The sequence below is a fragment of the Bubalus bubalis genome, chromosome 11 (genome assembly GCF_019923935.1).
Source record: "Bubalus bubalis isolate 160015118507 breed Murrah chromosome 11, NDDB_SH_1, whole genome shotgun sequence".
NCBI lineage: Eukaryota > Metazoa > Chordata > Mammalia > Artiodactyla > Bovidae > Bubalus > Bubalus bubalis.
Window position 1 is genome coordinate 38,175,976 of NC_059167.1, and position 25,667 is coordinate 38,201,642.

A 25,667-nucleotide genomic window follows, 5' to 3' on the forward strand; every position below is an offset into this window, starting at 1 on the left:
GAAAAGGAACTATTTTGAAATACACCAAAGCACTCTGTTTTTTTAAACAAGACCTGCCTTTAGGAAAAACTAATTAACCAAAGCCTAACCACCTGGGGTATTATCAGAGTCCACCTGACCTAGAAAAAGAGAAATACCCAACTGCAGCCCACTCTAGCCATCTCGTCCCATTCAAGGAGGGAGGAAAGACTGAGAAACACTTGTGAAGTTCAGAGTTCAGAGGCTCAGGCTAACTAAAAGGCTGAGACCTAACCACAGGACAATAGAATGCTTCCCCTCTCCAACATCTCACCATTACATTGCTAAGGTCTATTTACAGCTGTTCCTTTTATGGGTATGTCATGTCTAGTTATCAAGAAGAAATTACAAAACACACTAAAAGGCAAAAAACACAATTTGAGGGGACAGAGCAAGCATCAAAACCAGACATGGCAGAGATTTTCAGATTATCAGAGTGGGAATTTTAAACAGCTATGATTAATATGGACCTTCCCTAGTGGCTCAGTGGTAAAGAATCCACCTGCCAATGTAGGAGACACGGGTTCCAACCCTGGATTGGGAAGATCCCTGGAGAAGGAAATGTCAACCTACTCCAGTATTCTTGCCTGGAAAATTCCATGGAGAGAGGAGCCTGGAGGGCCACAGTCCATGGGGCCACAAACGAGTTGGACATGACTTAGTGACTAAACAACAATGATTACTACACTAAGGGCTCTAATGGATAAAGCAGGCAGCGTGCAAGAACAGGTGAGCAATGGAAGTACAGAGACACAGGAATCTTAAGAAAGAACCAAAAGGAAATGCTGCAGATCAAAAACACTGTAACATAAGTGAAGAATGCCTTTGAATAGCTTATTAGTAGACTAAGCACATCTGAGAAAAGCACTTTCAGCTTGAAGATGTATCAGCAGAAATCATCAAAACTGAAAAGCAAAGAGAACAAAGACTTGGAAAAAAAACTAAAATAGAACATTCAAGGATTATGGGACAACTTCAAAAGGTGTAACATACATGTAATATGAATACCAAAAGGAGAAGAAGAAATATTCGAAACAATTATGACTGAGAATTTCCCCAAATTAATGTCAGGCACCAAATCACAGATCTGGGAAGCTCAGAGAACATCAAGCAGGATAAATGCCAAGAGAACTATACTTAAACATATCATTTTCAAGTGATAGAAAATCAAAGACAAAGAAAAAATACCAAAAGAAGTCAGTTGAAAACTAAAGGGAGTATATCATAAGCTAAAAGAATTAGTTACAGGACCCAGAAAGGAAAGATCTGAGGAACTGCAAAAGATCTTTGGTTCTGCAAAAGCAAAAGGTGTGTGTACTTGTACTGATATGTGGGTGAATAAAGAGTTCTGGAAGATGAGGCTAAGAGATCTTATAAGGCCTTCTATGAAGTGCTATGGAGAAGGCAATGGCACCCCACTGCAGTACTCTTGCCTGGAAAATCCCATGGACACAGGAGCCTGGTAGGCTGCAGTCCAGGGGGTCTCAAAGAGTCGGACATGACTGAACGACTTCACTTTCACTTTTCACTTTTCACTTTCACGCATTGGAGAAGGCAATGGCAACCCACTCCAGTGTTCTTGGCTGGAGAATCCCAGGGACGGGGAACCTGGTGGGCTGCCATCTCGGGGGTCGCACAGAGTCGGACACGACTGAAGTGACTTAGCAGCAGCAGCAGGATGAAGTGCTAAGGAATTTAGATTTGGACTTACAGAATTCTGAACACATGCTGAGATGTTTTTTCAAAAGATCATGTTGGGTAGCCATTTGGATGTTGGGGAGACCAATAAACACATTGCTGTAATACTCTCAAGTAGGAGATGATGAGAGCTGATACTAAGTAGTTGTGAGGATGAAGATACATTAGACTAAGGAGAATCAATAGGATTGTTTATTGAACGGAAGAAAAGGGTAAGGATGAGAAAGGAGTCTCAAATGTCTGTACCCTTTCTGGCTCGGGCAAGTAGATCTAAAGGCTGCCATTTATTAACTAACAAGAAGGGGATTGATTCCGGGAATGGGAGTAAAGGGGAGAGATTATGGCTTAATTCAGGTAAAGATGTTGATTTACCGGAGAAGGCAATAGCACCCCACTCCAGTACTCTTGCCTGGAAAATCCCATGGACGGAGGAGCCTGGTAGGCTGCAGGCCATGGGGTCACTAAGAGTCGGATACAACTGAGCGACTTCACTTTCACTTTTCACTTTCATGCATGGAGAAGGAAATGGCAATCCACTCCAGTGTTCTTGCCTGGAGAATCCCAGGGACGGGGGAGCCTGGTGGGCTGCCATCTATGGGGTTGCACAGAGTCGGACACGACTGAAGTGACTTAGCAGCAGCAGCAACAGCATGTTGATTTAGAAGCACCTGTGGAAACATCATGTGAAGCGACTTAGGTCTGGAGTTTAGGAGAGAAATAAGAACTGGAGATAGATTTGGAAGTCATTATTAAGTATGTGATCTTACATATGTTCACTATACAAGTAGAGGCTTGGGTACTACCTCCTTAACAGGTAACAATGCCAGGTGAACAGATATTACCCTCCTGGGTTTGGAGGTTTTCACCAGAGAAGGCAACCAATATCTTCTGAAAAAATAATCTTTGCGCTGCACTGATAAAGATGAATCATAATCTAGATAGATCATTGGTCTGGCATAGTTATGATTCCTCTGTTCTTGTGGCAGTTCAGCAGATATCATTGTAGGCATAATCTAAAGTAAATGAATAAGGTGAAAATTGCTAATTTTTGTTTAATGATGAGTACATCACTGAACCTCACTAAAGGATTAATAGAATACTCTTTCCTGCTCATTTCTGCCCTCAGAAATGCAACTGACTTTTTGCCTAAAGTCACTTACTGAGTATCATTAGTATCTAGAATCTGAAAGAGAATGTTTTTGTCCAGTTCATTCATAGTAAATACTTGGAGTGACTCCAGACCAAGATGACAACAAAGGAGGCTTGAATTTCCCTTTTCCTATGTATGCACCAAGTGTACAGCTACACGTGGAATAATTCCCTCTAAGAAAAATCAAGAAACTAGCTGAATGACTCCTATGACTGAGAAAATAGCTACACTGAACTGGGTAGGAAAGGTCGAGATATACTCTCATTATAAACCCCAGCCCTGGCAGAGCATCATGTAATGGAAAGGAACTCCCAGCTCTAAGCTTCCCCCTAAGCAGTGAAGGGTTTAGGCTGCACATCTATGCCCCCAGTGTTTAAAGCTCCACTCTGCCTACTTCCCTAACCCCTTCATGTTCACCCATGTAAGAGAATGAAACTGAACTCCTGTCTTATACCATACACAAAAGTTGACTCAAAATTGATCAAAGACTTGAACATAAGACCTGAAACCTTGAAAATCCTTGCAGAAAACATAGACAGCCCTGGACATTGGTCTTAGTAATGGTTTTTTTTTTTTTAATAAAAATTTAAAAAATTGTATATACTTGCTTTACAATGTTGTGTTAGTTTCTGCTGTACAGCAAAGTGAATCAGCTGCTGCTGCTGCTAAGTCGCTTCAGTCGTGTCCAACTCTGTGCGACCCCATAGACAGCAGCCCAGCAGGTTCCCCCATCCCTGGGATTCTCCAGGCAAGAACACTGGAGTGGGTTGCCATTTCCTTCTCCAATGCATGAAAGTGAAAAGTGAAAGTGAAGTCGCTCAGTCGTATCCGACTCTTAGCAACCCCTTGGACTGCAGCCCACCAGGCTCCTCCATCCTATGTATACATATATTTCCTCCATCTTAAACCTCCCTCCCACCCCACCCCCAATCCCACCCCTCTAGGTCATTGCAGAGCACTGATCTGAGTTCTCTGTGCTACACAGCAGCTTCCCACTAGCTATTTTACACATGTGTGTATGTAGTGTATATATGTCTCTCAATTAGTCCCACCCTCCCCTGCTGCATCCACAAGTCCGTTCTCTATATCTCTGTCTCTATTCCTGCCCTGCAGATATGTTCATCAGTATCATTTGCTAGATTAATATACGATATTTGTTTTTCTGAATGATTTCACTCAGTATGACAGACTCTAGGTTCATTCATGTAACTACAAATGACCCAATTTTGTTCCTTTTAATGCCTGAGTAATATTCCACTGGGAGCTTCCTTGGTGGCTCTGTGTGGTAAAGAATCTGCCTGCTAATGCAGGAGCCACAGGCGACGCTGGTTCAATCTGTCCATGGGCTCACAAAAGAGTCAGACATGACTTAGTGACCAAAACAATAGCAGCAGTATTCCATTGTATATATGTATCCCATCTTCTGTTGATGGACATCTAGGTTGCTTCCATGCCCTGGCTTTTGTAAATAGTGCTGCAATGAGCAGTGGGGTACATGTATCTTTTTGAATTAATAGTTTTCTCAGGGTATATGCCTAGTAGTGGGATTGTTGGGTCATATGGTTTTTCTATTTTTAATTTTTTTAAGGAACCTCCGCATGTTCTCCTTAGTGGCCATATAAATTTATGTTCCCACCAACAGTGCATAAGGGTTCCCTTTTCTCCACACACTCTTCAGCATTTATTGTTTGTAGATTTTTTGATGATGGCCATTCTGACTAGTTTGAGGTGTTAACTCGCTGTGGTTTTGATTTGTATTTCTCTAATAATTAGTGATGTTGAGCATCTCTTTACGTGTTTGTTGGCCATTTGTATATCTTCTTTGGAGAAATGTCTATTTAGATCTTTCATCCATTTTTTGATTGGGTTCTTTGTTATTTTGATATTGAGTTGTATGAGCTGCGTGTATATTTTGGAGATCAATCCTTTGTCAGTTGTTTCATTTGCAAATATTTTCTCCCATTCTGAGTGTTGTCTTTTCATCTTGTTTATAGTTTTCCATTGCTGTGCAAAGCTTTTATAAACAGTTTAATTATTTCCCATTTATTTCTGTTTTTATTTTCGTTATTCTAGGAGGTGGATCAATAAGTATCTTGCAGTGATTTATGTCAAAGAGTGTTCTACCTATGTTTTCTGTAAGAGTTTTATAGTATCTGGCCTTACATTTAGGTCTTTAATCCATTTTGAGTTTATTTTTGAGAATGGCGTTCAGTTCAGTTCAGTCGCTCAGTCGTGTCTGACTCTTTGCGACCCCATGAATCGCAGCACACCAGGCCTCCCTGTCCATCACCATCTCCCAGAGTTCACTCAAACTCACGTCCATTGAGTCGGTGATGCCATCCAGTCATCTCAGCCTCTGTCGTCCCCTTTTCCTCTTGCCCCCAATCCCTCCCAGCATCAGAGTCTTTTCCAATGAGTCAACTCTTCGCATGAGGTGGCCAAAGTACTGGAGTTGCAGCTTTAGCATCATTCCTTCCAAAGAAATCCCAGGGCTGATCTCCTTCAGAATGGACTGGTTGGATCTCCTTGCAGTCCAAGGGACTCTCAAGAGTCTTCTCCAACACCACAGTTCAAAAGCATCAATTCTTCGGCGCTCAGCCTTCTTCACAGTCCAACTCTCGCATCCATACATGACCACTGGAAAAAACCATAGCCTTGACTAGACGAACCTTTGTTGGCAAAGTAATGTCTCTGCTTTTCAATATGCTATCTAGGTTGGTCATAACTTTTCTTCCAAGGAGTAAGCGTCTTTTAATTTCATGGCTGCAATCACCATCTGCAGTGATTTTGAACCCCCCAAAAATAAAGTCTGACACTGTTTCCACTGTTTCCCCATCTATTTGAGTGTTGTAATTTCATTCTTTTATATGCAGCTGTCCAGTTTTGCCAGCACCACTTATTGAAGAGGCTGTCTTTTCTCCATTGTATTTGCTTGCCTCCTTTGTCAAAGATAAGGCGACCACAGGTGTGTGGATTTATCTCTGGAGCTTTCTATCCTGTTCCATTGATCTGTACTTCTGTTTTTGTTAGTAATGATTTTTTTTTTTTTTTTTTGGATTTGAAACCCAAAGCAAAAGCAACAAAAACAAAAAAGAGCCAACTGGGACTTCATCAAACTAAAAAGCTTCTGCACAGCAAAAAAAAAAAAAAAAAAAAAAAAAGATGAAAAGTCAACTAACAAAATGGGAGAAAATATTTGCAAAACACATATCCAGTAAGGAATTAATATACAAAATATACAAGGAACTTATATAGATCAATAGCAACCACCCCCAAATAATCCAATTTAAAAATGAGCAGAGGAATTGAACAGACATTTTTCCAAAGAAGTCACCCAAATGGTCAATGGCCAGCAGGTACATGAAAAGGTGCTTGATATCACCAACTAACAAGGAAATGCAAATAATAACCAAAATGAAGTATCACCTTACACCTATTAGGGTGGCTGTCATAAAGAAGACAAGTGACAACAAATGCTGGCAAGGATGTGGAGAAAAGGAAACCCTTTTACACAGTTTGTAGAAATGTAAAATGGTACAGTCACTTGGAGGTTCCTGAAGAAACTAAAAATAGAACTACCATATTATCCAGAAATCTCCTTTCTGGATTTGTATCCAAAGGAAACAAAGTCATTATCTGTACTCCCATGTTCATTGCAGCATTATTATGGCTACTATTGTAGCCATGGTATGGAAACAACCTATGTGTCCACTAACAGATGGATGGATAAATAAAATGTTGTAGAATATAGACTGCAATGTTATTCATCCTTAAAAAGAAAGAAATCCTGGTATTTGCAACAATGTAGATGAACAATTACACTAAGCAAAATAAGCCAGAAAAAGACAAATACTGCATAGTCTCACTTATATGTGAAATATAAAAAAAAAATAAAAATTGCACGTGCAGAAATGGTGGTTGCCTGTGCCTAGCGGCTAGAGGGATAGGGAGAAGCTGGTATAATAGTACAAACTTTCAGATATAAGATAATAGATCTGAAAATTTAATGTGTCTCATAGTGGCTATAGTTAATAATACTGTAGCATATAATTGAAATTTGCTAAGAGAGTAGAACTTGTGTTCTCATCATACACACACAAAAGTAAATATGTGAGGTGATGGATGTGTTAATTAACACAATGTTGGGAATCCTTTCACAATATATGCATATGTCAACTGATCACACTGTACACTTTCTATATATTACAACTTTGTTAATTATACCTCAGTAAAGCTGAAACACACATACATATACAACCAAGCCTGAGCTGTTTTCTCTTTTTCCAAACTTTAAACTTTTTATTTTGTGTTGGAGTATAGCCTATTAACAATGTTGTGGTAGTTTCAGGTGAACAGAGAAAGGATTCAGCCATATATGTACGTGTATCCATTCTCCCCCAAACCCTCCTCCCATCCAGACTGGTACATAACTTTGAGCAGAATTCCATGTGCTATACAATAGGTCTTTGTTGGTTATGCATTTTAAACATAGCAGTGTGTACATGACCTTCCCAGTGTTTTCCTTTCTTAAGAGGGAAGTGGCTTTGGAATATCATCTCACTTTTTTGAATAAATGCAATTCTAAATCACATTACAAAGAATAAATTTTGCTTCAGTGATGTTTGGAAAGGACTGTGGTTAGGAATTGGAATTGGGCACAGAAGCAGACACATTGTATAGGGTTTCTTGCTAGTATGGGCATGAATGAAAAAATACACTTAATTCTGTCCTACCTTCTTGGTCATTGTGACTGGATTCATTAATAGGTTTCTGTTTTTGTTTTCACCTGCTTGGTAGAATGTACTGATACATCTTGTTGCATTGTTTTTATCTGACCCACTGTGTATCTCTCTGGTTTTTCATTTCAGTACTTCTCTGAATGGGACCTACAACCCTCCTTCTTTTTCTGGTCCCTGGGAAGATGAAGAATTCAGTGCTATCACACTTTATAGCTGCTGTGATCTCTACACCAGTGCTGTCTGTCTAAAGCTGGTTAATTTCCATAAAAGTCCTAATATGGATGGCTTTTTGATGGCAAAGGTATTTATGTACTCAGAGTTCTCATTGTATAACTAATGCACTTTGATCTTTAACAGTAAATATAAAATTTTCATTTTGGTTCAGTATATGTCAGTAATGAAAATTAGCACTCATTTTTCCATTATTTGGCTGAACCAAATAAGAAATTTCGTATGGGCTCTGTTTGAGCTTAGAGTCAAAATAATAAATATTACCATATCAAAAAATATCTTACAAACCTTGCTTCTAGTTGCCATCTTAAGAATTATATGATGTAGTAAGCTATAAATGTGATTTGGTATGTAATGTGTACTGAGGTAAAAAGCTGTATTTCTTGGATTTCTGTGGATGAGCTGGGTTTATGGTACTAAAGGTATATATGAAAATTATATGAATATTGAACCATAAGATTTTTCTGGTTGTCACACATTTGTAAACCTGAAAACTCCTTAAAATCATTACATAGTAATATTTCCTGTATGCAGACTTATAAGGAATGTCTATTTCTTAGAGGCCCTTGCTTTGTTTTAGTATTCTGCTTTAGTGCCATTTTGCTTCAAGTTTACCGACTCTTTTAAAATGATGGTTTGCGGGGGAGATGACAGTTTTTCCTCCCAGAGGACATTTGTCAGTGTCTTGAGGTATAATTAATTGTCACAACTTGGGGGATGCTACTGATGTCTTCTATTGAGTAGAGGCCAGAAATGCTGTTAAGCATTCTAGTGTGCACGGTCAGCCTCCACAGCAAAGAATTCTCTGGCCCCAAATGTCAGCAGTGCTCAAGTTGAGACACTCTGACTTAGAATATTTCTTATATCTAATATTATTTATAATATTATAGCCTTAAGGAAGAGTTTCAAAAGAATGTAGGAGCTCCTCAAAAAGTTATAAAATAACCATATGGCCCCACAATTCTATTCCTTGGTATACCCAAAAGAACTGAGCACGGGTGTTGAAACAAGTACGTGCACATGCACGCTCACAGTTGCACTATTCACAGTAGTCAGAAGGTGGAAACAGTCCAAATGTCTATCAGTAGCTGAATGGATAAACGAATAGTGTTACATACATACAATGGAATTTTATTCAGTCATAAAAATCATGAAGTACTGATATATCTTGCATGGACGAACCTAGAAAACATTATGCTAAGACAAAGAAGCCAGACACAAAGGCTTATTATTATATGATTCTATTTTGTATGATTCCCTTTATACGAAACATTCAGCATAGATAGATCCATGGAGACAGAACACAGATTGGTGGTTGGCAAGGGGAGGTGGTGGGGAGGAGGAGTAGGGAGTTACTGCTTAATGAGTACGCGGTTTTACTGTGGAATGATGGAAATGTTTTGGAACTAGATAGAAATTGTGGTTACACAACATTGTGAATGTACTAAATGTCACTGGTTTGTTCACTTTCAAATGTATAATTTTATGTTATGTGAATTTCCCCTCAATAAATTATATATATGTTTATATATATATTAATACCATTTGTATGTCCCCTTAGCAAATCTGCCTTCTTCCACTTCACAATTATCTGAGCTCAGAACCTCTTGGCCTTCCTTCTTGTCTCCTTTCCTATCTTCTCTTCCTTATTTTTGGTAAGTACCAGACCGCCTTACCTGTCTCCTGAGAAACCTGTATGAGAGTTAAGAAGCATCAGTTAGAACTGGACATAGAACAATGGACTGGTTCAAAATTGGGAGAGGAGTATGACAAAGCTGTATATTGTTACTCTGCTTATTTAGCTTCTATGCAGAGTACATCATGCGAAATGCTGGGCTGGATGAAGCGCAAGCTGGGATCAAGGTTGCTGGCAGAAATATCAACAACCTCAGATATACAGATGATACCACTAATGGCAGAAAGTGAAGAGGAACTAAAGAGCTTCTTGATGAGGGTGAAAGAGGAGAGTGAAAAATTTGGCTTAAAACTCAACATTCAAAAAACGAAGATCATGGCTATTATCATTACCATTTAAGGAACTGAATTTACAACCAGGGATTTACTGCGTTCTGTGCCAAATTTAGTTCACACAAGGAAGGGTATGGGATGGAGGGCTCTCCTTATCTTCTCTCAGGGGTAAGGGCTGGCATTCTCATTCTGTCTCCTGTTTGAAGTGAATCTGATCGACACTGACACATAAGAGGGCCGCGCTGTAACAGCAGTTAGTGTGAGAACACCATCCGCAGGAGAGTCTCATAAGCAGGAAGAACAAAAAGTGAGGACTGAATGGGATTGGGACAAATGCAACACCGCCTCCTTGGGCCGAGAGGCACTCACACACTAGCACAGCAGTGACCAGGGCTCACAAAGAGTCGGACATGACTGAGTGACTGAACTGAACTGATGAGGGTGGAAGCAGGTTGGGCGGGCCCAGGATGAGTGTGAAGTGCTGGTCAACCTCGAGGCGCAAGGCAGGGACCAGTTGCTCTCGGGCTCTGTCTTGGGAAGGGAGAGAGGGGAGGGGTGCAAACATGCCTACTTGGTGTTCTGGGAGACGCCACGGAGCACGCGCTTGACAACTTTCACAACTGTCTCCCAGTTTCCATCCCCAGTTAAGGAGCCCCAGGCAGAGAGGAGAGAGGAGGCTGAGGAAGGGTGGGCAAGAGAAAAGATCGGGAGGACCAGGAGAAGTGGAGGTTATGGAAGGAGCTGGTTAGGGTGTGGAAATGTGCCGGGAGCCACCATGGGAGATCCCACCCATGACAAAGGTCATGTGGAGGAGGCCTGACAGGCAAAGGCGGATCAGGCCTCCGGGGACCCCCTGAATCTGCTCGAGCATCTACCCCCAAACCAGAATCTGTCTGTCTTACTATTTTGTGCCTTTCACCAACTCTTATGACATTAACAGGGGGCTATCCCCAACCACCTTTCTCTGGAAAAAAATCAACTTAGGGCTTTAGTTAATAAGTCTCTTGGACATAAAAGGAATATTTCTATTTTAACCCCTCTGTTGGCATTCTAGCTTGCCTGACAGGTTTATCCATACTCTTGCAATTAACACACATGATTGTTCACAACTCCCCAACCTTGAAAGGCATGGGAAGCCAAAGCATTCTAAAAGTCCCAATGAGCATAGAGTCCTTTAAGGGATGAAAAATTATTAGAATAGATAGTACTGGTAAAGGGCTTCATTATTGAGCCAATACTTGCTGCCAAGTTCCCATATCCCTTATCCGTTGTGCACCTGGGAGTGCATTGGTTAACATAGTTGGAATGTAAGAAAAACAAGTAGTAGCCTTGAAATTAACCACATCAGACCTTTGAGCTAATTGGTTCTTTCTTTGTTGTGACCCACTGCACCTCTGCTCTGTGAGAATGTAACTCTGTTTAGTACTTTCTGAGGCTGGGAGAAAAAAAGAAGAAACACTTTAAGGGAAAACAAGTTTTCTGGCTGAGCAGCCTTTATCAAAAAAGGGTCATAAAATGTCCACAGGCCTCCAAGGCCAGAAGATATTGTACTCAACATTGTTTATGGGAAAGGTATGCAGAAAAAATCCTGGTTTTGATAAAGACAAAACAGATGTGATGTTTGGGCTGACTCTGTATGACTTTGCATCTTTCATTTCCCTCTATGTACAAGTCAAGGTATAAAAGTTCCTCTTGAAAATAAAGTTATGGGCCTCGCTCACCGAAGCTTGGTCTCCCCATGTCATTCTTTTTTTCCTTTTCCCTCCTTTTCCCTCTCTGTTCTTCTTTCCGGATGACTCCTTGGAACACAGGAGCTTTATTGTCTTTCTGTGTAAATCAAGGAAGATCAAGCCCTGCTCTCCGCTTTGCTATCCTTATCGCCTAAGCCATCATCCTGAGGGTACCCCTGGATCCTGCTGGGGCTGGACCCGGGCAGAAATGAGGAAAGGAGAGTGGCGGACTGGGTCACCCAATGAGTAGAATCTGTTCTCTCAAACACTGCACTGTAAAGCCTCTTTCGTGTATATCGTTCCACCACCTGCCATTTTTGTTTTTGTGTGTGTACATCTTTCTAGATCAGTATACATAGATCTACCTCATTCATTTTCTTGGCTACCTGGTATACCATGTAAGGAGGTACTCCATTTGTGGACATTTAGGTTGACTTGGTGGCTCAGCTGGTAAAGAATCCGCCTGCAATGTGGGAGACCCGGGTTTAATCTCTGGGTTGGGAAGATCCCCTGGAGAAGGGAAAGGCTACCCACTCCAGTATTCTGGCCTGGAGAATCCCATGGACTGTAGAGTCCATGGGGTCACAAAGAGTCGGACACGACTGAGTGACTTTCACCTTCACCAGGTTGACTTATATTTGACTGATTATTTCTAAAGGCCTAACTGAGTAGGACCATGACTTAGTGACCGAACAGCAACAACAGCTGAGGTAGACAGTTTGTGTTTGACTCCCACTTCTGACTCTCCTTTGCATGCCTGACCTACTCTTGGTGAGAGTCTTTGCCTAAGGTATTGCTTGTCAAACATTTAAACACTTAAATATTCCCATATTCTGTGGGAATAACTGACTTTTAAGACAGGAATGAAAAGATTAGGAGCTGGAAGATCTAGATACAGAGGCCTGGGCTGAGTCCCTTTCAAGCCCTATTCAAGTTCTTAATATCTGAAAAGCTCAACTTCCAATTCTGCTTAATGAAGATGATGGTAATCATATCCACTTTATAAATTGCTATAAATTTTGAAATAATAATGTATATGAAAAAAACTACATAAGTGAAAGTGTAAGGATCTTAAATGCAGAGCATTTGCTCCTTTATTCATGAACATTTGCTTGGCATTTAACAGGCTTCTGGCATTGCTTAATAAGATTAGCGTGTACCCTCCCCTGAACCCTCCCCCTGCTCCCCACCCCCATTTAACTCCTAAAACAATCCTTTAAGAAAGTTATTATCACAGTTTTATCACAGTTTTCCAAAGGAGGAAATATACACTTAGAGAGATTGAGTTGCTCCCTAGAGTCACATAGTAAGTGAAAGAATCATGATTTGATCCCAGGGTCTCAAACGCTGTCTATTTTCATTCTATCCCAGCCCTCCCTACCTTCCTTACCTCTCTAATCTAGTGTGTCAGGGTCCACCAGTTTAATCCAGATGATCTCAGGAGCTTCTAAAGTATTAATATTTATTACTTATGAAAGACTTATGTGCCAATCATGTCCTGCTGTATGCCATCCTTTGTATTTTTGTCTTATTTTGCTATTTGTCTTTTTTGTTGTCATCTATTGCAGCAAGTATAAAAATGATTATTATAAAAACCTCAAGGTTTTTGACAAGTCTCTCAAGACAGAATTGTCTTTACTTTTATTATCTCTTTGAATATGGACTTCCATGATGTCAGAGACTAAGTCTGTTTTATTTGTTACCAAAGCTCTAGGAGCTAGCACTGTTCTAGCAAAATGAAACAAACAAGCAAGCAAAAAATGCATTTAATAAGATGGTTTTAGAAAAGGCAGAGGAACCAGAGATCAAATTGCCAACATCCGCTGGATCATTGAAAAAGCAAGAGAGTTTCAGAAAAACATCTATTTCTGCTTTATTGACTATGCCAAATCCTTTGACTGTGTGGATCACGATAAACTGTGGAAAATTCTGAAAGAGATGGGAATCCCAGACCACCTGACCTGCCTCTTGAGAAATCTGTATGCAGGTCAGGAAGCAACGGTTAGAACTGGACATGGAACAACAGACTGGTTCCAAATAGGAAAAGGAGTACATCAAGGCTGTATATTGTCACCCTGCTTATTTAACTTGTATGCAGAGTACATCATGAGAAACGCTGGACTGGAAGAAGCACAAGCTGGAATCAAGATTGTCGGTAGAAATATCAATAACCTCAGATATGCAGATGACACCACCCTTATGGCAGAAAGTGAAGAGGCACTAAAAAGCCTCTTGATGAAAGTGAAAGAGGAGAGTGAAAAAGTTGGCTTAAAGCTCAACATTCAGAAAACGAAGATCATGGCATCTGGTCCCATCACTTCATGGGAAATAGATGGGGAAACAGTGGAAACAGTGTCAGACTTTATTTTTTGGGCTCCAAAATCACTGCAGATGGTGACTGCAGCCATGAAATTAAAAGACGCTTACTCCTTGGAAGGAAAGTTATGACCAACCTAGATAGCATATTGAAAAGCAGAGACATTACTTTGCCAACAAAGGTCCGTCCAGTCAAGGCTATGGTTTTTCCAGTAGTCATATATGGATGTGAGAGTTGGACTGTGAAGAAAGCTGAGTGCCGAAGAATTGATGCTTTTGAACTGTGGTGTTGGAGAAGACTCTTGAGAGTCCCTTGGCCTGCAAGGAGATCCAACCAGTCCATTCTGGAGGAGATCAGGCCTGGGTGTTCTTTGGAAGGAATGATACTAAAGCTGAAACTCCAATACTTTGGCCACCTCATGTGAAGAGTTGACTCACTGGAAAAGACTCTGATGCTGGAGGGATTGCAGGCAGGAGGAAAGGGGATGACAGAGGATGAGATGGCTGGATGGCATCACCGACACGATGGACATGAGTTTGAGTGAACTCTGGGAGTTGGTGATAGACAGGGAGGCCTGGTGTGCTGCAATTCATGGGGTCTCAGAGAGTCAGACACGACTGAGCAACTGAACTGAACTGAACTGAGACAAAAAAGATGAAGTTCCAAGGGTTTTGGCCTGGATACCTAGGGGCCAAACACAGGGAAAGAAAGTTGTCTGTTATATGAAAGGACATACATAAAGCACTTATGCTGCCTGGTACAGTGTTGTTATTATTGCTACATATGTATAATAGGTTTGGCAAGGTTATGAGTAGCAGGTAGAAAATGAAATCAAAATAAAATAAAAATGGAGCAGAATGATGCTGGTTAGTTTGTGAATAGATGTCCAGTGAGGAATTTACAGGAAGAAAAGTTCAAAGGTCATTTAGGAACAGGGATACTTAATATTTAACCCCACAAACTTTGCCCCCAAATCTGTAGTAAAAGTCTGCTCTATATATGATCTGGTGCCAGTGGTATTTTAATCACTTCAAAAATCCAGATGGTATCTAGTACAGATGGTGTGGTATAAGCATTTGAGTCAGCAGAGAGAGAGCAATCATCAGGAGTAAAACAGAGCTAAAAATTATAAGGAGAGAAAAAGTCCAAGGAAGCTCAGAAACATTGAAAACAATGCTGGGTTTTCTCATTTTATATAGGATGGGAGTTCAAGACCATTTCCATTAAACTGTGGCAATTGGGGTATTCTCCAGTAGGCTGGAGGACTTTTGAGATACCAAGACAGTTAAATCTTGAGTTGCTGTGGTTATTCTCTGTAAGTTGTGTATATGTTATATCTTCCTGGACTGTGAAGTTTCACAGCTGGACTGTGAAATTTTGCATCTAGAGAGGAGAACTGAGTTGAGTTTGTATGGCATTTTTCTGCTTATGAATTTTTTTTTTAACATGAGTTCATTGAGACTAACAAAACTTTTGGTGGTATGTATGATGGCATCACTCTTCTCCCATCTATTTTAAAACAAGGAAACTCAGGCACAGAGAGGTTAAGTACACTTGCCCTTGGTTACAGAGCTAGAAAGTACCTAAGCCAGCATCGTTTAGTGAAAAGATATAGTGTAATAAGGCTCTTCACTATATGGGTGAAATTTAACTTTCCAATCTCTTTTTTTCCTGTCTTTAAAAAAAACTGAGATACAGTTGATTTACAATATTATATTTTAGGTGTTTTAGGTGTATAACATAGTGATTCAAAATTTTTATACTTTATACTCCATTTATGGTTAATAGAAAATATTGGCTGGGACTTCCCTTGTGGTCCAGTGGTTAAGAATCTGCCTGCCAATGCAGGGGACGTGGGTTTGGTCTCTGGTCTGGGAATTAAGATCCCACATACCGCAGGACAACTGAGTCCACGTCTCGCGACTACTGGGCCTGCACTCCCTAAAGCCGGTGCTCCACAGCAAGATAAGTGAGCCGCCATAAGAAGAAGCTTGGGTACTGCAACTAGAGAGTAAACCCTTGCTTGGCACAACTAGAGAAAGACCGTGAGTAGCAATAAAGACCCAGCACAGCCAAAAATAAAAAATCAATAAATAACAAGTAAATATTGGCTATATTCCTTGTATACAATATATCCTTGTAGCTTATTCACTTTATACATAGTAGTTTGTACCTCTTAATGGCCGATCCCTATCCTATCCCTCCCCCTACTAGTTTATTCTCTATATCTTTGAGTCCTTTTTGTTATATTCACTAGTTTGTTTTAGTTTTTAGAGTCCACATGTAGATGATAACATTCAGTATTTGTCTTTTTCTGTCAGACTTATTTCACTAAGCATGATACCCTCCAGGTCCATCCATGTTGTTGCAAATGGCAAAATTTCATTTTTTTTTTAAAATAGCTGAGTAGGAATTCATCCAGTCTCCTTCTTACCACTGTCTCATGCCACTCATCCATGTACACAGTGACCACAGAGATCGATAGGCTTTCCCTAAGAAATCTACAGCTCAGTGACTTTGAAAGAGGTACCTAACCTCTCAGAGCCACTGATCTCACAGTCATACTATGAAGATTAATGACTTCATTAAAGGATTGCTGTGGGGATTAAATTTCCTAACTTTAAGGCATCGAAACACAGATGTTTAAGAAATGTTCTCTCCTGATTCCCTGACTTTATTTCTCTTTCCTGTCTTTCAACTTTAAGTTCAGTACTTTCTGCATAACTCTACCACATATTTCTTATATCTCTCTGCAACTTCAGTGGTACCTGGCTTCATGTCCTGTGCATGCCCCAACTCCTCTCCTGAGGCCAAAGGTAGTCTCAGAAGGATAGGGCAAAGGACTGGGTTAGTTTTGGCTGGTAGTTGCTGAGGGTCGCCCAAGGGTACCACATAAAAGGTACAAGACCAAAGATCAGAAATGATGGAGCCAAAACTGTTTTCAGGTAATGGAGGTGATGTAGATCCAGGAACAGGGGCAACTAGACCATCAAAAGGTTTCAAACAAGTTCCAGACACTCATGATAAACACTTGTTATCATCACTAAGGAAAGCATGATTTAGGAAATTCACTAGAAACCATCCATGTTACAACTTATATTTTTTATTAGATCATAACTTCTATCAGTTTTTATCTTTAAAAGTTCAACTCTTATATCCAGAACAGTAAAAGGCATATTTTATGAAAGCCCCAAATTCAATTTTGACTGTTTCAAGGCTCATGTGTATCACATTCATCACATAGATTTACCTTGACTATAAAAATCCTTTCCATATATTTTAAGCAGGAATCAAAACAGAATATTGAAGCCATTTTTAACACATAGAACAGCAATTTCTTTCCTGAAATCATATTTCCATTTGTCAAGAGCTGTTGTTCCATTGAGGGAAACAAGCATTATGTCCATGGCACTGACTGTCTCATAAAGAAAACATAGAGAAGGGAGCCCTCTTTTCCACAGCGACAAGACTAAGATTTGAATTAATCATTAAGTGAAGGATATTTATTTATGATTAACCAAACTTAGAGGATCATGTAGCAAATTTCCCAAAGAAAGTATTATCCTTCAGATATTCATTTGACATTTGAGGTCTCCTGTATTCATGGTTTCAGAAGCAAATTTATGACTCCACGAATGGGCAAATTATCCTTCAGCTACATGGCTATGATTTATAAACAACAACAACAAAATACCAATTTATTTCCTTAGTGGATTTCAGAGACAAGTTAAATGTTTAAAATAATTTTTTAAGGAGGCAAAACAATGACAGGCATTATTGCTAGTCATGTATTTTGTACAGGTAAGATGCTCAGCTCCGTCGCATAGCTGTGTGTTGCCTGGCCAGTGGCGCCACTGTTGTTAATGTGTTGCAAATCCATTTGGCTCCTTGATTATCCCCCGCTGCTGTGGACCACTGCCCATGGCATTGTTGAACCACTCAGATGTGTCTGTATCAGAGTGATGACTGAGTCCCGTGGTGCCTAACAAAGGCTTAGAGCAGGGGGAAGGACTGGAGGAAGATGTTCATAACAGTGTACGGATCACAAGACAATCATACACAAAAGTTTCACTTAATTAGTATTAATAAGAGTAGCTAATATTTGCTGAGTGCATACTGAATGCCAGGCACTGGGTATTACTTGACTGAGTTCTCACAGAAACCCTATCAGTTATCCTACAGTCATAAAGCAACAGCCCCTGCTCCCGTCTAGCCCTCTCAAACTGAGCGTTCCCCACAGGTAGTACTGACTGGGAGGAAGAACTAAAGAACTAAAGAATTTGGCTAGAATGGACTGCAGAGGCTCTGGCTTCCCAAGAAGCTACCTGAGAGGGGTTGGGGTGGGGGTTGAGTAATACAATCCAGAAGTGTAGGGGAGTTCTGTCTGGGGGTGGATAAAACGTAGCCCATGAGAGACAGGAGATGAACGGAGTCAGCATTGCTCACTCCTTCTCCTGTGTGATGGGCTGTTCTGAGAAATAATGGCTTCATAAGTGCTCGCTCCCTGGAGACACGATGCCATGGTCAAGCAGCCAGCTTTTCAGTGAAGCTATGGCCATCTTGGTAACACATCCTTTATGTTGTTTTTGCTTTTTCCCCCAGCTCACTTCTTTTTTCTCTTACACTTTCTTCCTTAGAATTCCACCCATCAACAAAGCTTCAGTACATAATCTTCTGCTTCAAGCTTTGTTTTCTTAGGACTCTATGTTAAAAAGCACTGATACTAGAACTGTTTTGTTTATTTTTAGAAATCATTTGGTCACACCACATGGCACATGGGATCTTAGTTCCCGACCAGGGATCAAACCTGTGCCCCCTGCGTTGGGAGCAGGGAGTCTTAACCACTGCCCTGCCAGAGAAGTCCAGTGGCACTTAGAGAATCAGTGGGAACAGGATGACTTTGGTAAGCCTCACACGTGAAATGACATGCACGAGGACTTCCACTGTTTGGGGAGGAGTTTGGGGCCAAGGTGTCAGGGATGGGGAGCAAGAGAAAAATGAGGTAACAACAAGCTTATACATCAGCTAGAACCGATGATCAAGTTTTGAGCTTCTTTAGAAAGGTGTGGTTTTAGAAAAGAAAGTTCCATATTCGTGAAAAACTTTAAGAGACTATATTCCAGAACTGAGGGGGAAATGTAGCTGTAGAGCTGAAGAACAGGTTACTCTTTCTGTCCCTTTCTTCTCTGCCTCTGTGTGGTCTTTGGACCCCAAAGACCACCATCAGAAGTCTAAGTGATCACCATCAATAATGACTGCATCATTGGAAGGACATTTTCACAGAGGATACTGGGAGGGGAAGTGATAGCCAAGGGTCTAAAGAAGGCGTTGTTGATGGAGCAAGAGAACTTGACTACTCTGGAGTTCTGCTTCTATATCTTTAAATCCCAGGCAGTGTGGAGTAGAGGAAATAAACCCAGACTTTAGTTAGGTGACCCGGGACTTTAAATCCTAACTCTGCCATCTGCTGGTGACATTGGTTTTGTCTATAAGAAAATTGTGGTGATAATACCTCCCCCGCAAGGTGGCTGTGAGGATAAGGAGTAACATCCCATCTTTGTAGTGCCTGGGAAAAGGTGCTGAAGAAGAGGTAACTTATTCTTTCCTGTTTTAACATTCACTTAGATATACAAGCATCATCTCAAAGCCTAGTTTTGTTTCTTCCCAAAGCAGTTCCTCCTCCAGACCTGTCTCTTTCCATCAGTAGCTCTGTCATTCTTCCAGACATTCAGACTAAACATCTGTCGTACTGGATTTCTCCTCATTCTTCATCTGCCTATTTGTAACCAGTCACAAGATCGTACCCTTTTTCTTTCCTTCTACCATCCTTGTCTTAGATCTCAGAATTTCCTACCAGGACAGTTGCTGTTGTCTTCTTAGTTCAGTTCAGTTCAGTTGCTCAGTCATGTCCAACTCTTTGCGACCCCATGGACTGCAGCATGCCAGGCTTCCCTGTCCATCACCAACTCCCGGAGCTTGCTCAAATTCATGTCCATCGTCAACTCCCGGAGCTTGCTAAAACTTCATGTCCATCATGTTGTCTTCTGGCTGGTCTCAAATACCATTTTACTATGGCCACTTCTTTGTGCTACAGTCTTCAGGGATCCTTGTTATCTATGGAATGAAGTCTGAATTCTTATATTTATTAAAACCTTTCACAATATGGTCATATGGTTGCCTGATTGAGCAAATAAAAATACAAGGTGCCCAGTTTTTAGGTGAACAATCAATATGAGGGGTTAAAGTACATGCAATATTGGGGATGTATTTATACTAATAAGACTTTTTTTTGCTGTTTAGCTGAAATTTAAAAGAAATCAGTTCAGTTCAGTCACTCAATGGTGTCTGACTCTGCAACCCCATGGACTGCAGCATGCCAGGCTTCCCTGTTCATCACCAACTCCGGGAGCTTGCTCAAACTCATATCCATTGAGTCCGTGATGTCATCCGACCATCTCATTCTCTGTCGTCCCCTTCTCCTCCTGCCTTCAATCTTTCTCCGCATCAGGGCCTTTTCCAACGAGTCAGTTCTTCACATCAGGTGGTCAGAGTATTGGAGTTTCAGCTTCAGCATCAGTCCTTCCAATGAATAGTCAGGACTGATTTCCTTTAGGAATGACTGGTTTGATCTTCTTGCCGTCCAAGGGACTCTCAAGTTCAAAAACATCAATTCTTCGGCTGTCAGCCTTCTTAGTGGTCCAACTCTCACATCCATACATGACTACTAGAAAAACCATAGTTTTGACTATACAGACCTTTGTCAGGAAAGTAATGTCTCTGCTTTTCAGTATGCTGTCTAGTTTGTCATAGCTTTTCTTCAAAAGAAATACATTGGTGGCTGCACCAGGTTTTAGTTGAGGCATGTGGGATCTTAGTTGCATCATATGCACTCTTAGTTGGGGCATGTGGGACCTAGTTCCCTGACTAGGAATTGAACCTGGGCCCCCTGCATTGGGAACTTGGAGTCTTAGCCACTGGGCCACCAGGGAGGTCCTGAGCTAGATATATATATATATATATATATATATATATTTTTTTTTTTTTTTTTAATGAGAGAACATCTGCCATTCTCTTTCAATCCCCAACCCTCAATCTTCTCTTTCATTTCATTTGCTTTCCTCCCCAGCATGGAGGCAGTGAGGTGGAGGCATGGTGGGGGTGAGTGGCATGGAGGCAACGGGGCAGCTGTCCTGCACCCCGGGACACACACACCAAAAGGGAGAGGAAGGCACTGTGCAGAGCCCTTTGGTGTTGTGCCTACTGGTGTCCAAGAGCAAGGTGAGGAGGCAAATAACAGGCTGGGAGGCTGTTTACATTGAGCAAATAAGAAAGCCGATTGAGCAAATAATATATTTGGGATTATGAGAGCCAGATTTCTCACCATTGGAGAAGGAAACATGGAAAGAGGCAAGGTTCAAAAGAACCCTGAGGTGTTGTATTGGTGTTGGAAGTGTTGGTATGAATTCATAGAAACACACCTACTTACATTCATAGACTTTCCAGCTCTGTCCTCTGAAAAAAATCTGGAAGCAGTGATGCCCTAGTAGCAGCAATAAGCACATCTAGTAGCCAGATCTTGCTTTCCAAATACCATCCTTCTCTAACATACCAGGAGTCCTTGAGAAAATGGCTGATTCCAGGGGTGGGGCAGGGAATATACAAGATGGTACTGAATCATGAGAGAATATGAAGTGTTTGTATTTGATATTGCTAGAGTAGAGGTCAATGTGAAATTTGTGCATGTGTTTATGTGTATGAGATAGTCATGAAGCGTAGTTTTAGCTCTTTTATTTAGGCTGTTGATCTATTTTGAATTAATTTTTGAGATATTTTACGAAGTAGGAGTGTGGGTATATCCAGTGGTCCCAGCATTATTTATGAAAGAAATTATTCTTTCCTTGTTGAATCATCTTGGCATCTTGTTGAAAATCTTTTGGCCATAGATGTATGGGTTTATTTCTGGACTCTCAGTTATATTGTTGGTCTATTTATCTATCCTTATGCCAGGACCACACTGTTTTAGGTTAGGTGGCGCTAGTGGTAAAGACCCCACCTGCCAGTGCAGGAGATAGAGATGCAGGTTGGATCCCTAGGTCAGGAAGATCCCCTGGAGAAGGAAATGGCAACCCACTCCAGGATTCTTGCCTGGAGAATCCCATGGACAGAGGAGCCTGGCAGGCTACAGTCCATGGGGTCGCACAGAATCAGATATGATTGAAGTAACTTAGGACATAGCCATATAGTAAGTTTGGAAATTGGGAGTGAGACCTCCAACTTTGTCCTTCTTTCTCAATATTGTTTTGGCTGATCAAGGCTCCTTGCATTTCCCTATGAATTTTAGAAGATTGGCTTTTCCATTTCTTTAAACAATTTCTGTTGTTGGTTTTTTTTTTTTTTTCTTTTCCTCCCTCATTTTGTTGCACTCTGGATAAAAAATAAGATTGCTGTAGGCTCACCCACCTTCTTTTTTATTTCACTTCTGCTGTTCTTAAAATGTGTAATTAAGTAAGTTTTCAGGTTTAGTTATTAAAAGTTTTTTCATCTATTCCATGTCAAAATGTGTATTTCTTATCATATAAATAATTCCATAAATTTTGCCTCTTCCATGAAGCCTTCCCAAATTGATTATTGGGAGGAAAAAAAAATTCCCTCTCTTTTATTTTTTCCCTCTCTTCTCCTAATACATTTGGACATGAGAATCCTAAGTTGTTCTTCCTTCAGAATTATTCCCACATATGTTCACTCTTGCTTTAATGAAAATGTACTAAAAATCATAGAATTTAGAGTTGGAGGGGACCTTAGGAATATAATGCAGATTCCTAGTTAAATGGAGTTGAATGAACGCTATTCATTTATCTCTGGTGCCTATCTCAAGTCTTCTAAAAGCACAGTAAGTTAAAAACGTATAAACCCACAAGACAAAGAACCTGGGTAAGCAGATGACAGCAACCACATTTTGTGGAAACTGACTTAGCAGAGTAATGATCCCCTAAGCTATTAGTGGAGGAAGCCATAGTAAACCAATTTTCTAATTAATTATTTTCATTATTTAGATTTAAGATGTAAAAGTTTTGGTTGTGCTGGGTCTTCATTCTTGCACTCGGGTTTTCTCTAGGTGTGGCGAGTCGGGGCTACTGTTCGTTGCGGATCGCAGGCTCTAGAGCATGGGCTCAGTAGTTGTGGCACATGCTTTGCTGCTCCGCGGCATGTGGAATCTTCCCAGACCAGGGGTTGAACCTGTGTCCTCTCATTGGTAGGTGGACTCTTACAACCAGGGAAGTTTCACAAGCCAATTTTTAGAACCCCTAGGAAAGATTAGGTGGTGGCAGTACCAGATGTCCCTGAAAGAGAGAGTGTGAGTGAAACAAACAAAAAACATAGCTAGTACAGGAATACTGTACTGAAAATGGGAACTAAGTTAATGTCAGTGTTAGATGGTGATGTCTCAGCCCCCTTCTGCAATGCAACTCTGAGAACGCTGGCAACCAGGCCTGCTCCACACTCTCCTTGACCCACAGGCGATTGGATAATTCCTCAGTGGGAAAACTTTTGAGCCCAAGAGGGGCAAAACCCTGCAATCCTATATGATCAGCCTACACTGACGAGCCCAGCCTCCTACCCTGCCTTGCCCCGCTCCTGGTCTCCTTGCTCCTCATATACAGCCCAGGCTCACCCTCAGTCAAGGAAAGCCCCAGTGTGAATGACAGACACCAAAAGAAACCCAGAAGGCGTTAAGGCCATGAAGCTCACAGGAAAACTTGTTTTAAAAAATTCTATTATCTGTCCTTGCAGATATCTTGTCCCCTCAAAGAAAAAAGACTTTTAAAAAGAGCTTTCAGAAGAAGAAAGACTCTTATAAATTGAAAATACTGTGGTAGAAGTGAAAAATTCAACAGAAAGGAAGGAAAATAAGATAGAGACCCCTGATAACTGAAACCATCTGTACCCACACAGCTTACTGTTTACAGTAAGTATTTATTTTTGGTTTCATTCTACTCATTACAAGTATAACTTTATAATTACAGGGAACTTTTTCAGGAGGCAATGAAAAATATAAATAATATTGTTTATTCCAGGAGTTTCCTCTCCGCAAACCCATGTAAATGCTGAGCTTACCTATAGATAGCATCAAGCAACAGTTCACTCCTCTAGACTCTTTGAAACCTGCATCTCAAAACCCTTCCTAGCTGGGACGCCCAACCCTAAACTGTTAACCCTTGTCCAATCCTAATCAAGCCCTGGCATCGATGGACCTGCCTTAAACCAGATTGCAAAATCTCAGGAATACCTCAGGGGGCTAAGACTCCATCAAGTTTGTGCTCTCCCTTCCTTCAGTAAGGATAAACTCAGCTTTGTCAAAGGTGGTTTTGGGGGATATTTTGCTAGAGCCAAACACATCACCCCTAAAAAAAGCTAGTACAAAAGAAAAAAGAGAAAAGATGGAAATGGGATGAAAAGGATAAGAAAGTTAAAAGCCAGTTCAAGAGATCCAACATCCAAATTATGAGAAATCTTAAAAGAGAAAATGATGGGGAGAAAAATAGCAAAGAAATAATCCAAGAAAATGCCCTAGAAATGAAGCATGTACATTTCCAGAATAGAAGGTATGATGGATCGAAGGAATTTTATTCCAAAGTTAGAACCATTGTTAAATTTCAGAAAAGAAGGAGACGATCAGAAAATGAAGGTGGGGTAGTTGCTTGCTTGCAGATTAATACTATTGCCACCAGATGGCAGTAGTGTCTCTAAAGGTTTAAGTGTTTTATTTATTTTTTTTCCTTCATAAACTATCATCTCTTTCCACAGCATTAGAAAGAGGTAGGCTTAGTTTGGAGTCTTTCAGAACTGTGATTTCTTCCTAAAAGACTCTGCTATAAGGTTACCATACAATCAGCCTGAAGGAAGAAAAAAATCTCAATTCTCATTGAGGAATGGCTCATGTGGCTCTGAAGGGGAAAAAAGGCCCTTAAGAGAATGGATTCCAAGCCTTACTTGTCTGTGTGGACGGGAGACTTCTGTCTATGCAGGGATTATAAAGCATTCATTTATTCTCAAGTTTTATTGATGCCTACTCTATGCCAGGCACTGAGGTAGGCACCAGGAATACTACAGTTTTTAAAAACAAAACAAAACAGATCGGGTCTTTGTCTTCATAGAGCTTACGTTCTGAGGGGAGAAATACCCAATAAACAATTCAAGTTAAATCATATATGTATCTGAGGAATTTGACAGAGGTCAGGGTATAAGTAAGCACAGCAGCTAGGAAGCTATTGCAGTTGTCTGGGTGGGAGATACCGGTCACTTGGGTTGTGGTGATGGTAGGAGACAGAAAAGTAAATGAGTTTAAGATATATTGGAGGGTAGAGTTGACAGGACTTGGTCATGGTCTGGACTTGGCCACGTGTCAACGTGTGGCTTGGCTGGGTGGATGGGTTGCCATTTTCTCAGGTGGAGAAAGCGTGGAGAGAAAGAGGTTTTGGAGGAGGGGATGGTGGTTAGAATCAAGGTTTCATTGAGGAATATTTGTTAAATTAGTCGTTCTCCTCAGGCATTCAGGTTCTGGTGGATGTCCCTGATGTAGGCTAGGATGGGCTTTGCTCTGATTCCTGCCCAATAGAATGGCTTGGTCTGGCATATTTGCTCACAGTTGGCATGCATTAAGTTAAGAATTGCTCTAACTCAGTCCCCCATGGAGCAAGAGCAAAATCAGCTGAAATTTGCAGTGGTTTCCACCCCCCCCCCCCCATGAGTTAGGCATTTGCGTTAAAAGAGAACAGGCCAGAGCATCTTTTAGATTTTACTTTTAGTACTCTGTT

The 25,667-nt window shown here is 40.8% G+C and overlaps 1 protein-coding gene and 1 long non-coding RNA gene across 2 annotated transcripts in view; one reads left to right on the forward strand and one right to left on the reverse strand.

The window, feature by feature from the left end:
- The window catches only part of SLC28A2 (solute carrier family 28 member 2), a 36,133-nt gene extending 27,840 nt beyond the window's left edge, over positions 1-8,293 (forward strand). Inside the window, exon 18 of the mRNA XM_045162066.1 lies at positions 7,735-8,293. Within this exon, the coding sequence (XP_045018001.1) occupies positions 7,735-7,942 (208 nt within the window). The 3' untranslated portion in view covers positions 7,943-8,293. The remainder of the gene's footprint in view (positions 1-7,734) is intronic.
- LOC123328031 overlaps positions 1-25,667 on the reverse strand; it is a 51,799-nt gene that overhangs the window by 12,269 nt on the left and 13,863 nt on the right. The window lies entirely within an intron of this gene.